The 16,202-nt window shown below is 48.3% G+C and overlaps 1 protein-coding gene across 2 annotated transcripts in view; it reads left to right on the forward strand.

The window, feature by feature from the left end:
• Positions 1-16,202, forward strand: part of fam184ab (family with sequence similarity 184 member Ab) — a 71,241-nt gene that overhangs the window by 45,421 nt on the left and 9,618 nt on the right. For both annotated transcript variants that reach the window (XM_023953141.2, XM_023953142.2), the window contains exons 9-14: positions 508-693; positions 11,305-11,427; positions 11,784-11,945; positions 12,464-12,585; positions 13,177-13,327; positions 13,882-14,094. In XM_023953141.2, the coding sequence (XP_023808909.1) occupies positions 508-693; positions 11,305-11,427; positions 11,784-11,945; positions 12,464-12,585; positions 13,177-13,327; positions 13,882-14,094 (957 nt within the window). The remainder of the gene's footprint in view (positions 1-507; positions 694-11,304; positions 11,428-11,783; positions 11,946-12,463; positions 12,586-13,176; positions 13,328-13,881; positions 14,095-16,202) is intronic.

Genomic DNA, 16,202 nt, shown 5'->3' on the forward strand with positions numbered 1-16,202 from the left:
TCGTCCGCTGTGGTTAGACGCTCACAGGGATCCCAGAAGTCTTTGCAAATGGAAAAAAAAACACAACCATGAAAAAGTCCTGATGATAGCAGAGATTTCCTTCTGTCCGGCTCGGTTTATGAAGGTTTGTCCTGATGGATCTGCAGCTTCATCGTCGTCTGACAGATGCAGGAATGAGCATTTTATTCTGGAGATTTTCCTGTTCTGCTAAAAACGGAAGCATTTAAGACTGGATATTGAATTTTAGGGAAAATTTGTGAATGAAAGGTGGAGGTGAACCATCAGAGAGGCAGAGTCTGACTTCCTGCTCTGTTTACTTCTCTTCCAGTGGAGGGTTTTCAGAATAAAAGCTTGTCATCAATGTATTTGATCCTAAAGCTTCTCTCAGGCTGATCATCCATTCAGGTTTTGATGAGCAGAGTTTACTTCACTGTGGCGTGGATTTTTGTGTTCCAGCCGTTGAAGTGTTGCTGCTGCAGAATCATTCCTCCTTCCTGTGTTCCTCAGGCTCTGAGTGAGGAGAAGGCGTCCTACGAGAAGGAAATGAACAACATGAAGGCTCGCTTCGAGGAGGAGGGCAGCCAGATGAAGGAGAGCCAGGCTCGAGCTCTGGAGGAAGTGGCCAAGAAGCACCGTGTGACCATGGAGACGTCCTTCGCCAGCGCGGAGAAGGACAAGAACCGGCTGCTGGCGGTGAGCCCCGTTTTTTATCTGTGACCTTCAGGGATCAGTTTCATCTCCGATAATCTTATTCTCATTCAGATTACACTGATCTTCATCTCTCCTCTGAGTCTTCTTCACCTTTAAACAGATTTCAGGAGAGAATTTGCTGCAGAAACTTTCTATCGTTGTTGCTGAAATGTCTTTGACACAAAATCTTTCTCAGCTGCTGGGATTTTACTGATGTAGATTTTATAAAAAAACTCTCAAAAACGGACATTTTCACGCGTCTACATGCGTTTTTTTTACATTTTCATCAGACCAAAGCACATTTTGGGTTTTTGGCTGCTCAGCTGTTAACTCTCCACAGGATTTGGAATCCTTTGAAAAATGAACAGAACTAAGGTTTTCACACCACTAAAGTACGGTTCTGATGTTTGCTGTGCTTTTCCGGACAATTAAAGTCCAATTTCTTCAAAAAACAAACTTTTTTTCATCATTTTTCTAGAGGAGGCCAGAACAATCTCATAATTCAGAAATGCTCCATAACTGGAATGTTGTGCAAACGTGTAATATAAATTTGGAAATGCAGACATTATGTTTCACAAAAACATATCAAATTTTCTTCAGAAACGCACAATAGAAACCCAATACCTGAAGGGGGGAGGGGCTTCCTTCAGACTAGCCAGTTGAAGGTGGCACTCAGAGAAAAGTATTCAGCTACTTCCAGAGCCCACCTTTGTACTGGCTGGATGGAGGCGGAGCTTGAAAGGTGAATGTGAGGATGACGGAGTGATGAAGAACAGGTTTGGTGTCAGTTCTGCTGAGGTTCTGAGCTTCCTCTGTCACATGACTGTCACATGACCGTCTCATGAAAGTCACATGACCGTCACATGACCATCGCATGACCGTCACATGACCATCTCATGACCGTCACACGACCGTCACATGACCATATTATGACCGTCACATGACCGTCACATGGCCATCTCATGACCGCCACATGACCGTCTTAAGACCGTCACACAACCGTCACATGGCCATCTCATGACCGTCACACGACCGTCACATGACCATATTATGACCGTCACATGACCGTCTTAAGACCATCACACAACCGTCACATGAACATCTCATGACCGTCACATGACCGTCTCATGACCGTCACATGACCATCTCATGACCGTCACATGACCATCTCATGACCGGCACATGACCGTCACATGACCATCTCATGACCGTCACACGACCGTCACATGACCATCTCATGACCGTCACATGATCATCTCATGACCTTCACGACTGTCACATGACCATCTCATGACCGTCACACGACCGTCTTAAGACTGTCACACGACCGTCTCATGACCGTCACACGACCGTCACATGACCATATTATGACTGTCACATGACCGTCACATGACCATCTCATGACCGTCACATGACCGTTTTAAGACCGTTACACAATTGTCACATGACTGTCTCATGACCGTCACATGACCGTCTCATGACCGTCACACGACCGTCACATGACCATCTCATGACCGTCACACGACCATCTCATGACCGTCACATGACCGTCCCATGACAGTCACATGACCATCTCATGACCATCTCATGACCGTCTCATGACCGTCACATGACCATCTCATGACTGTCAAATGACCATCTCATGAACGTTACATGACCATCACATGAACGTCACATGACCGTCACACGACCGTCACATGACCATCTCATGACCGTCACATGATCATCTCATGACCTTCACGACTGTCACATGACCATCTCATGACCGTCACACGACCGTCTTAAGACTGTCACACGACCGTCTCATGACCGTCACACGACCGTCACATGACCATATTATGACTGTCACATGACCGTCACATGACCATCTCATGACCGTCACATGACCGTTTTAAGACCGTTACACAATTGTCACATGACTGTCTCATGACCGTCACATGACCGTCTCATGACCGTCAGACGACCGTCACATGACCATCTCATGACCGTCACACGACCATCTCATGACCGTCACATGACCGTCCCATGACAGTCACATGACCATCTCATGACCATCTCATGACCGTCTCATGACCGTCACATGACCATCTCATGACTGTCAAATGACCATCTCATGAACGTTACATGACCATCACATGAACGTCACATGACCATCTCATGACCGTCACATGACCGTCACATGAGCATCTCATGAACGTCACATGACCATCACATGACCGTCACATGACCATTTCATGACCGTCACATGACCGTCTCATGACCGTCACATGACCATCTCATGACCGTCACATGACCGTCACATGACCATCTCATGACCATCACATGACCATCTCATGAACATCTTATGACCATCTCATGACCGTCGCATGACCATATCATGACCATATCATGACCGTCACATGACCATCTCATGGCCATTACATGACCGTCACATGACCGTCACATGACCGTCTCATGACCGTTAGATGACCGTCACATGACCATCTCATGGCCATTACATGACCGTCTCATGACCATCTCATGACCGTCACATGGCCGTCTCATGACCGTCACATGGCTGTCTCATGACCGTTTCATGACCATCTCATGACCGTCTCATGACCGTCACATGACCGTCACATGAGCATCTGATGAACGTCACATGACCATCACATGACCGTCACATGACCATTTCATGACCGTCACATGACCGTCTCATGACCATCACATGACCGTCACATGACCATCTCATGACCGTCACATGACCGTCACATGACCATCTCATGACCATCACATGACCATCTCATGAACATCTTATGACCATCTCATGACCGTCACATGACCATATCATGACCATATCATGACCGTCACATGACCATCTCATGGCCACTACATGACCGTCTCATGACCATCTCATGACCGTCACATGGCCGTCTCATGACCGTCACATGGCCGTCTCATGACCGTTTCATGACCATCTCATGACCGTCTCATGACCGTCACATGACCGTCACATGAGCATCTCATGAACGTCACATGACCGTCACATGACCATTTCATGACCGTCACATGACCGTCTCATGACCATCACATGACCGTCACATGACCATCTCATGACCGTCACATGACCGTCACATGACCATCTCATGACCATCACATGACCATCTCATGAACATCTTATGACCATCTCATGACCGTCACATGACCATATCATGACCTTCATATGACCATCTCATGGCCATTACATGACCGTCACATGACCGTCACATGACCGTCTCATGACCGTTAGATGACCGTCACATGACCATCTCATGGCCATTACATGACCGTCTCATGACCATCTCATGACCGTCACATGGCCGTCTCATGACCGTCACATGGCCGTCTCATGACCGTTTCATGACCATCTCATGACCGTCTCATGACCGTCACATGACCGTCACATGACCATCTCATGATCGTCACATGACCATCTCATGACCATCACATGACCATGTCATGAACATCTTATGACCATCTCCTGACCATCTCATGACCGTCACATGACCATATCATGACCATCACATGAACGTCACATGACCATTTCATGACCGTCACATGACCGTCTCATGACCGTCACATGACCATCTCATGACCGTCACATGACCATCTCATGACCATCACATGACCATCTCATGAACATCTTATGACCATCTCATAACCGTCACATGACCATATCATGACCATATCATGACCGTCACATGACCATCTCATGGCCATTACATGACCGTCACATGACTGTCACATGACCGTCACATGACTGTCTCATGACCGTTAGATGACCGTCACATGACTATCTCATGGCCATTACATGACCATCTCATGACCGTCACATGACCATCTCATGACCGTCACATGACCGTCTCATGACCGTCACATGGCCGTCTCATGACCATCTCATGACCGTCTCATGACCGTCACATGACCGTCACATGACCATCTCATGACCGTCACATGACCATCTCATGACCATCACATGACCATGTCATGAACATCTTATTACCATCTCATGACCATCTCATGACCGTCACATGACCATATCATGACCGTCACATGACCGTCACATGACCATCTCATGACCATCACATGACCGTCTCATGACCGTTAGATGACGTCACATGACCATCTCATGAACATCTTATGACCATCTCATGACCATATCATGACCGTCTCATGACCGTCTCATGACCATCTCATGACCGTCTCATGACCGTCACATGACCGTCACATGGCCGTCTCATGACCGTCACATGACCATCTCATGACCATCACATGACCATCTCATGAACATCTTATGACCATCTCATGACCATATCATGACCGTCACATGACCATCACATGACCGTCACATGACCATCACATGACCATCTCATGACCATCTCATGACCATATCATGACCGTCACATGACCATCTCATGACCGGCACATGACCGTCACATGACCATCTCATGACCGTCACACGACCGTTACACGACCGTCACATGACCGTCACATGACCGTCACATGACCATCTCACGACCGTCACACGACCGTCACACGACCGTCACATGACCGTTTCATGACCGTCACATGACCGTCACATGTCCATCTAATGACCGTCACATGACCGTCACATGACCATCTCATGACCTTCACATGACGGTCTCATGACCATCTTATGACCATGTCTTGACCATCTCATGACCGTCACATGACCATATCATGACCGTCACATGACCATCTCATGACCGTCACATGACCGTCACATGACCATCTCATGACCGTTACATGACCGTCTCATGACCGTCACACGACCGTCTCATGACCGTCTCATGACCATCTCATGACCATCTCATGACCGTCACATGACCATATCATGACCGTCACATGACCGTCACATGACCATCTCATGACCATCACATGACCATAACATGACCATAACATGACCGTCACATGACCGTCTCATGACCGTTAGATGACGTCACATGACCATCTCATGAACATCTTATGACCATCTCATGACCATATCATGACCGTCTCATGACCGTCTCATGACCATCTCATGACCGTCTCATGACCGTCACATGACCGTCACATGGCCGTCTCATGACCGTCACATGACCATCTCATGACCATCACATGACCATCTCATGAACATCTTATGACCATCTCATGACCATATCATGACCGTCACATGACCATCACATGACCGTCACATGACCATCACATGACCATCTCATGACCATCTCATGACCATATCATGACCGTCACATGACCATCTCATGACCGGCACATGACCGTCACATGACCATCTCATGACCGTCACACGACCGTTACACGACCGTCACATGACCGTCACATGACCGTCACATGACCATCTCACGACCGTCACACGACCGTCACACGACCGTCACATGACCGTCTCATGACCGTCACATGACCGTCACATGTCCATCTAATGACCGTCACATGACCGTCACATGACCATCTCATGACCTTCACATGACGGTCTCATGACCATCTTATGACCATGTCTTGACCATCTCATGACCGTCACATGACCATATCATGACCGTCACATGACCATCTCATGACCGTCACATGACCGTCACATGACCATCTCATGACCGTTACATGACCGTCTCATGACCGTCACACGACCGTCTCATGACCGTCTCATGACCATCTCATGACCGTCTCATGACCGTCACATGACCGTCACATGACCATCTCATGATCGTCACATGACCATCTCATGACCATCACATGACCATGTCATGAACATCTTATGACCATCTCCTGACCATCTCATGACCGTCACATGACCATATCATGACCATCACATGAACGTCACATGACCATTTCATGACCGTCACATGACCGTCTCATGACCGTCACATGACCATCTCATGACCGTCACATGACCATCTCATGACCATCACATGACCATCTCATGAACATCTTATGACCATCTCATAACCGTCACATGACCATATCATGACCATATCATGACCGTCACATGACCATCTCATGGCCATTACATGACCGTCACATGACTGTCACATGACCGTCACATGACTGTCTCATGACCGTTAGATGACCGTCACATGACTATCTCATGGCCATTACATGACCATCTCATGACCGTCACATGACCATCTCATGACCGTCACATGACCGTCTCATGACCGTCACATGGCCGTCTCATGACCATCTCATGACCGTCTCATGACCGTCACATGACCGTCACATGACCATCTCATGACCGTCACATGACCATCTCATGACCATCACATGACCATGTCATGAACATCTTATTACCATCTCATGACCATCTCATGACCGTCACATGACCATATCATGACCGTCACATGACCGTCACATGACCATCTCATGACCATCACATGACCGTCTCATGACCGTTAGATGACGTCACATGACCATCTCATGAACATCTTATGACCATCTCATGACCATATCATGACCGTCTCATGACCGTCTCATGACCATCTCATGACCGTCTCATGACCGTCACATGACCGTCACATGGCCGTCTCATGACCGTCACATGACCATCTCATGACCATCACATGACCATCTCATGAACATCTTATGACCATCTCATGACCATATCATGACCGTCACATGACCATCACATGACCGTCACATGACCATCACATGACCATCTCATGACCATCTCATGACCATATCATGACCGTCACATGACCATCTCATGACCGGCACATGACCGTCACATGACCATCTCATGACCGTCACACGACCGTTACACGACCGTCACATGACCGTCACATGACCGTCACATGACCATCTCACGACCGTCACACGACCGTCACACGACCGTCACATGACCGTTTCATGACCGTCACATGACCGTCACATGTCCATCTAATGACCGTCACATGACCGTCACATGACCATCTCATGACCTTCACATGACGGTCTCATGACCATCTTATGACCATGTCTTGACCATCTCATGACCGTCACATGACCATATCATGACCGTCACATGACCATCTCATGACCGTCACATGACCGTCACATGACCATCTCATGACCGTTACATGACCGTCTCATGACCGTCACACGACCGTCTCATGACCGTCTCATGACCATCTCATGACCATCTCATGACCGTCACATGACCATATCATGACCGTCACATGACCGTCACATGACCATCTCATGACCATCACATGACCGTCACATGACCGTCTCATGACCGTTAGATGACGTCACATGACCATCTCATGAACATCTTATGACCATCTCATGACCATATCATGACCGTCTCATGACCGTCTCATGACCATCTCATGACCGTCTCATGACCGTCACATGACCGTCACATGGCCGTCTCATGACCGTCACATGACCATCTCATGACCATCACATGACCATCTCATGAACATCTTATGACCATCTCATGACCATATCATGACCGTCACATGACCATCACATGACCGTCACATGACCATCACATGACCATCTCATGACCATCTCATGACCATATCATGACCGTCACATGACCATCTCATGACCGGCACATGACCGTCACATGACCATCTCATGACCGTCACACGACCGTTACACGACCGTCACATGACCGTCACATGACCGTCACATGACCATCTCACGACCGTCACACGACCGTCACACGACCGTCACATGACCGTCTCATGACCGTCACATGACCGTCACATGTCCATCTAATGACCGTCACATGACCGTCACATGACCATCTCATGACCTTCACATGACGGTCTCATGACCATCTTATGACCATGTCTTGACCATCTCATGACCGTCACATGACCATATCATGACCGTCACATGACCATCTCATGACCGTCACATGACCGTCACATGACCATCTCATGACCGTTACATGACCGTCTCATGACCGTCACACGACCGTCTCATGACCGTCTCATGACCATCTCATGACCATCTCATGACCGTCACATGACCGTCACATGACGTCACATGACCGTCTCATGACCATCTCATGACCATCACATGACCGACTCATGACCGTCTCATGACCGTCACATGACCGTCACATGACCATCTCATGACCGTCACATGACCGTCTCATGACCATCTCATGACCGTCACATGACCGTCTCATGACCGTCACATGACCGTCACATGGCCGTCTCATGACCGTCACATGACCATCTCATGACCATCACATGACCATCTCATGAACATCTTATGACCATCTCATGACCATATCATGACCGTCACATGACCATCACATGACCGTCACATGACCATCACATGACCATCTCATGACCATCTCATGACCATATCATGACCGTCACATGACCATCTCATGACCGGCACATGACCGTCACATGACCATCTCATGACCGTCACACGACCGTTACACGACCGTCACATGACCGTCACATGACCGTCACATGACCATCTCACGACCGTCACACGACCGTCACACGACCGTCACATGACCATCTCATGGCCATTACATGACCGTCACATGACCGTCACATGACCGTCTCATGACCGTTAGATGACCGTCACATGACCATCTCATGGCCATTACATGACCGTCTCATGACCATCTCATGACCGTCTCATGACCGTCACATGGCCGTCTCATGACCGTTTCATGACCATCTCATGACCGTCTCATGACCGTCACATGACCGTCACATGAGCATCTCATGAACGTCACATGACCATCACATGACCGTCTCATGACCATCTCATGACCGTCACATGGCCGTCTCATGACCGTCACATGGCCGTCTCATGACCGTTTCATGACCATCTCATGACCGTCTCATGACCGTCACATGACCGTCACATGACCATCTCATGACCGTCACATGACCATCTCATGACCATCACATGACCATGTCATGAACATCTTATGACCATCTCCTGACCATCTCATGACCGTCACATGACCATATCATGACCATCACATGAACGTCACATGACCATTTCATGACCGTCACATGACCGTCTCATGACCGTCACATGACCATCTCATGACCGTCACATGACCACCTCATGACCATCACATGACCATCTCATGAACATCTTATGACCATATCATGACCGTCACATGACCATCTCATGGCCATTACATGACCGTCACATGACCGTCTCATGACCGTCACATGGCCGTCTCATGACCATCTCATGACCGTCTCATGACCGTCACATGACCGTCACATGACCATCTCATGACCGTCAAATGACCATCTCATTACCATCACATGACCATGTCATGAACATCTTATTACCATCTCATGACCATCTCATGACCGTCACATGACCATATCATGACCGTCACATGACCGTCACATGACCATCTCATGACCATCAAATGACCATAACATGACCATAACATGACCGTCACATGACCGTCTCATGACCGTTAGATGACGTCACATGACCATATCATGAACATCTTATGACCATCTCATGACCATATCATGACCGTCTCATGACCGTCTCATGACCATCTCATGACCGTCTCATGACCGTCACATGACCGTCACATGGCCGTCTCATGACCGTCACATGACCATCTCATGACCATCACATGACCATCTCATGAACATCTTATGACCATCTCATGACCATATCATGACCGTCACATGACCATCACATGACCGTCACATGACCATCACATGACCATCTCATGACCATCTCATGACCATATCATGACCGTCACATGACCATCTCATGACCGGCACATGACCGTCACATGACCATCTCATGACCGTCACACGACCGTTACACGACCGTCACATGACCGTCACATGACCATCTCACGACCGTCACACGACCGTCACATGACCGTCTCATGACCGTCACATGACCGTCACATATCCATCTAATGACCGTCACATGACCGTCACATGACCATCTCATGACCTTCACATGACGGTCTCATGACCATCTTATGACCATGTCTTGACCATCTCATGACCGTCACATGACCATATCATGACCGTCACATGACCATCTCATGACCGTCACATGACCGTCACATGACCATCTCATGACCGTTACATGACCGTCTCATGACCGTCACACGACCGTCTCATGACCGTCTCATGACCATCTCATGACCATCTCATGACCGTCACATGACCGTCTCATGACCATCTCATGACCGTCACATGACCGACTCATGACCGTCTCATGACCGTCACATGACCGTCACATGACCATCTCATGACCGTCACATGACCGTCTCATGACCATCTCATGACCGTCACATGACCATCTCATGACCGTCACATGACCGTCTCATGACCATCTCATGACCGTCTCATGACCATCTCATGACCGTCACATGACCGACTCATGACCGTCTCATGACCGTCACATGACCGTCACATGACCATCTCATGACCGTCACATGACCGTCTCATGACCATCTCATGACCGTCACATGACCATCTCATGACCGTCACATGACCGTCTCATGACCATCTCATGACCGTCACATGACCGTCTCATGACCGTCACATGACCATCTCCTGACCGTCACATGACCGTCACGTGACCGTCACGCTGGTTCTCAGGCAGGTTGTCTTTGTGCGTCTGCAGGAGTTGGAGCAGCAGTTCGAGCGTGAACGTCTGTCACTGGAAGACGAGAAGAAGCTCCTGAAGCAGCAGCTGGACGAGCTGAGGGAGGAGCTGACGTCCAAACTCACTGCAGCCAACCAGGAGGTGACGACCCAACCAGATGTTCTGAATGGTTCTGTCTGAAGCTTTAGGCTGTCAGGTGTTGAGAGGAGAGAAGAACCGGGATTTACAAACCGGAACTACTGATCTGAGCCTCATTCAAAGCTGCATTCAAGCTTCTCTGAATGAGATAACTTTGAACATCAAACCGGAGAAAAGACCTTCAGGTTGATGCTTCACCTGGTTCAGCCCCGTAAAGCTAAGCAGAAGAAAAACTTGTTGGTTAATTGGAAGACGTTCGGGTCGGTTGTGGGTCGGAGATCTTTAGTCATTTCTGGTTCTTCTTTAAGTTTCTTTAAACTGTCCAATCGTTTCATCGGGTAACGCCTCGTCTCCCTCAGGTGTCTCGGTTGCAGCAGGAGGTCCGTCAGGGGGAGCAGGACTTTAACACAGCAGAGGGACAGATCTCCACACTGAAGGAGGCGCAGGACAAACTGCTGGAGGAGCTCGATGCCACGAGAGCGCGACTGAGAGAAACCAGCAACCTGCTGTCTGCTCTGCAGGTCAGGAGCCGTCCTTCCCATTTCTTCGCCGTTCTTCTTAGTTCTTCTCTGTTCTTCCCAATTCTTCTCTGTTCTCCACTGTTCTTAGTTCTTCTCTGTTCTTTTTAGTTCTTTTTGGTTCTTCCCAGTTCTTCTTAGTTCTTTTTGGTTCTTCCTAGTTCTTCTTAGTTCTTCTCAGTTCTTCTGTTCTTCCCAGTTCTTCTCAGTTCTCCACTGTTCTTCTCAGTTCTTCTGTTCTTCCCAGTTCTTCTCAGTTCTCCACTGTTCTTCTTAGTTCTTCTCTGTTCTTCTTAGTTCTCCACTGTTCTTAGTTCTTCTCTGTTCTTTTTTGTTCTTCACAGTTCTTTTTAGTTCTTTTGGTTCTTCCTAGTTCTTCTTAGTTCTTCTCAGTTCTTCTGTTCTTCCCAGTTTTCTTCTTAGTTCTTGTTAGATCTTCTCAACGCCAAAGGAGCCTCAAAGGTTGAAACTAAATGTAAATATAGAAGAATTCAGCTCTTTCTGTCCTTCCTGTTCCTCAGGGAGAGCTGGAGACACAGAAGCGTCAGCACGAGGCCAAAGTCATTACAACCAAAGAGGAGGAGAAGCTGAAGATGGACAAGATGGCTCTGGAGCTGGAGTTGAAGTGGACTGAGACGCTCAGGTAAGAAGAGGTCCTGTTTGTGTCTAACCCTTTCCCATAGAACCAGTGAGGTTCTGATGGTTCTGGTGAACCTGAAGGAGAAGCGGTTCAGACTTTGAGCTTTCACATGAGGGCAGAAAGCGCTTCTGGAGTAAAGACCAGATGACCAGTAATCCCTCAATGATCTGCAAACTGACGTCTGGTGAAAGTTTGGATCCTTTTCTTTGGTGCTTCGGCATCTTTGATGTGAGGAGACGTGAATGTTTGACCCCGACAGCTCCTGCCGTTGACATTTTTAGACATTTTTTTCATCCCGTTTGGTTACCTGGAAATGTCCACATCTCTGTGTTGCCATAGCAACAGAACAGAGTTAACTATTTGTTGATTTTAAAGGTTAGTTTCCCTCCTCCGATAACCTCGGTTCACCTGCAGAAGTTCTGCTGCTCCGCTCACGGTTGGTCTGCGGCGTCCGGCCGAGGAGTCGGGACCCGATCCACAAAAGACAAACCTCCCTGATGGCTCACTCTGTTGGTTTTTTTATGTTTTCGGTTCTCGAGGCTTTTTCCGGTTAAGGAGGCGACAGTTTGGCTGAAGCTCTGGGTGTTTCTGCAGGCAGGAGTGTAAGAAGCTGCGGGAGGAGCTGAGGGAGGAGCACGAGGAGGACAAAGCTTCGGCTCTGGCCCAGCTGTCCCAAGCCAAGGAGCAGGAGCTGAGCGGCGCCAGGGAGAGCTGGCAGAGGAAGGTGGAGGACCTGCTGGAACAGGTGCGGGTCCACCGCGGGGCGGCCGGGTTCTGGCGGTTCTGCTGTCACTGCAGAAAAAATAAGATGAACCCGTTCAATACCGTTGATGAATCTGTGGTGGAAACAAAAACCGTCATGTTTTTCTAGGTGGAGCAGTAATTACAGCAGCAGAGGAAGAAATCGATGGTACTTGTCTTCCTCTTTGCTTCACAAACACAGACATAGTTTAAAGTCCAGAATATTCCTGCAGAATGTCAGCGTTCTCTTCCCCCAGCCACGTGCACGCTCATGTGCACGGAAGTGATCCGATGTCTACTGTGAATATAAAGGAGCGGGCAGCAGTGATGTCATTTCCTGTTTTTGTATGTTTCATTTATCTAATCCATCAAAGCAGCTTCGTCTTCACAGCAGCTTTGCGACAGTTACTTTCCCTCTAAAGTAATCTATTACTTTATCTGCTCCTCCGCCTGAGTCTTCTCCACAGACCACTTCCTTCTACCAGAGGTTCTGGCTCGGTTTCTGTGAAGTTCTGCTGGGTCTGCATCAGTGACTGTGGACCGTCTCCTCTGCCGCAGATTTCCCTGCTGAAGCAGAGTCTGGAGATGCAGCTGTCGCAGTCGCAGTCGTCTCTGCAGCAGCTGCAGCATCAGTTCAGCCAGGAGCGCGAGCACCTGCGCATGCAGCTGGACGAGCTGCAGACGGAGCACCAGAGGCGGCAGCAGCGTCTGCAGGAGGTCCACGTGTGCGCCGTGCAGGAGATGGAACGCACCAGGCAGCGCGACCTGAAGGTAGGCGGAGCCCCCGCGCAGGCTCCTCCCTGCAGGTGCAGAAACACCATGGATGTCAGGATTTCATCAGATGCAGATCAAAAACACTTCTGTTACTAAAGTCACCGGATATATTGATTCACATCATGATTATTAACTGCTTATCATGAGGGAAGATTTCTAACCGAACTAGAGGGAGCCGCGTTTCCAGAAGAAACTGCAGGGTTGATGCTGGATTACTGAATGAAAATGAAAGTTAAAGTTGGCACAAAAAAGGAATGGATAAAGAAATGATCTAAGTTGACCATAAATGAAGTGAAAACAGCTCAATAACACAAAAGATATGTTGGTGAAAAAATGCCAGAGCCGAGTCTCGTATGGCGTTTCATCTCTGCCATAAAGTGAAGGGCGTAAAGACAACTGAGCGGCGTATTCAGGAACTGAGTGACATCACAACCACGCAGGCCCAATTCTAACCGAGCAATCCTCCTTTGCGTCTCACCAGACTTTGCCCTCAGTGTTAAGGGGCGTTTTTGTCACTTGGGGGTGGAAACCTTTCTGGTTGATCTGATTGGCCAAAATTTGCTGCTCAATTTTGGCGAGGCAGGCGGGGCGGGACTTTCATTTTGGGGCTTTAATAGAAAGAAATGGCGGCTGAAACGTGGATTAAAAGGATTAAAACGGTAACAGCTTCAGTTCTGAGTGTTTTTTTCTGTATTTGGCGGTAAAACATGCATGCTGGTGTGTGTTTTAAAAGGCAGCGAGTGCAAGACTGAGTTGGTTGTGATTTAATTTTTATTTTTTCAGTCATCAATCAGCATCCAAAAATCCATCAAAGTCCTCATCTTCTGTACCTGAAATGAACAGCTGGTCTGCATTTCTGTCAAACGTCAGCTTCCCTTCCGTCATCATCAGAGTCCGTCTCGTTGCCGTGCGGCTCCAAAGAACAGTGAAGGCAGACGCGTCAGGCCAGCTTAAGACAGGCCAGTGTGGCCTAACTCGCCCGTTGCTGCTTTTCACTGTCATCTGCTGGAAGTTGCTGCGCTCAGCCTCGAGTTGATCTTCCAACACAGGCAACCTCGCCTTGTTTCCGTGGAAACTCAGCTGCTGCTGCGTCTTCTTGTCTTGTCGGAGTTGGTTTGCCAGCGACCTCACTTGTGAACCATGGATTCATTATTTTAAATATTCTGGCAGCTGAAGATAAAGTTAGAAAGATCTTCACAGATTCAGACTTCTAGTCTCAATAACTCTTCTGATAAAAGTATCTCAATCCTATCGTATTAACACAGAGAGAGAACCACAAATGCATTTCTAAAGAAAAAAGATTGTTTCTTTTGCCTTTTAATCAGAATTGTTCTCTTCAAGCTGTGAATGCAGACATGTAGACATGCAGACATGCAGACATGCAGACATGCAGACATGCAGACATGCAGACATGCAGACATGCAGACATGCAGACATGTAGACATGTAGACATGCAGACATGCAGACATGCAGACATGCAGACATGCAGACATGCAGACATGCAGACATGCAGACATGCAGACATGTAGACATGCAGACATGCAGACATGCAGACATGTAGACATGCAGACATGCAGACATGCAGACATGTAGACATGCAGACATGCAGACATGCAGACATGTAGACATGCAGACATGCAGACATGCAGCAGCCGGCTGTCAAGGGACCGAAGTGCAGCTGGTCTATTCCCGTGTTCCTCCGCGTAGCTGATAGCTGCAGTTTAAACTGTGCCTCATACGTCGTGTCTCTTTGCATTTCCAGGGTTTCCAAAATGATTTTGTTCTGCATTATGCTCATAACTGCACCTTTGTAGTGGGGGGGGGGGGGGTCTTCTTTCACGTCCTCTCCTCTCTCTGTACCATCATCAGGCTGTTCTCTCCCAGGTCCTCTTTACTGAAGTCACACAACAACACATTAGAGCCGCTCCGTACATTTTTAAAATGGAAGACTTTCACCTTATGGTTGTGAAAGTACTGAATATAGAAAATATGATAAAAGGCAGAGAGCGACATGCAGCTCAAGAGCCGCCTGTTAGCCCCCCCTGCTCTGAAAAATGAAAGTCCCGGCCGCCTGCCTCGCCAAAATTGAGCAGCAAATTTTGGCC

Source organism: Oryzias latipes, chromosome 24 (assembly GCF_053564925.1).
Source record: "Oryzias latipes strain Hd-rR chromosome 24, Olatipes_Hd-rR_3.1".
NCBI classification, from domain to species: domain Eukaryota; kingdom Metazoa; phylum Chordata; class Actinopteri; order Beloniformes; family Adrianichthyidae; genus Oryzias; species Oryzias latipes.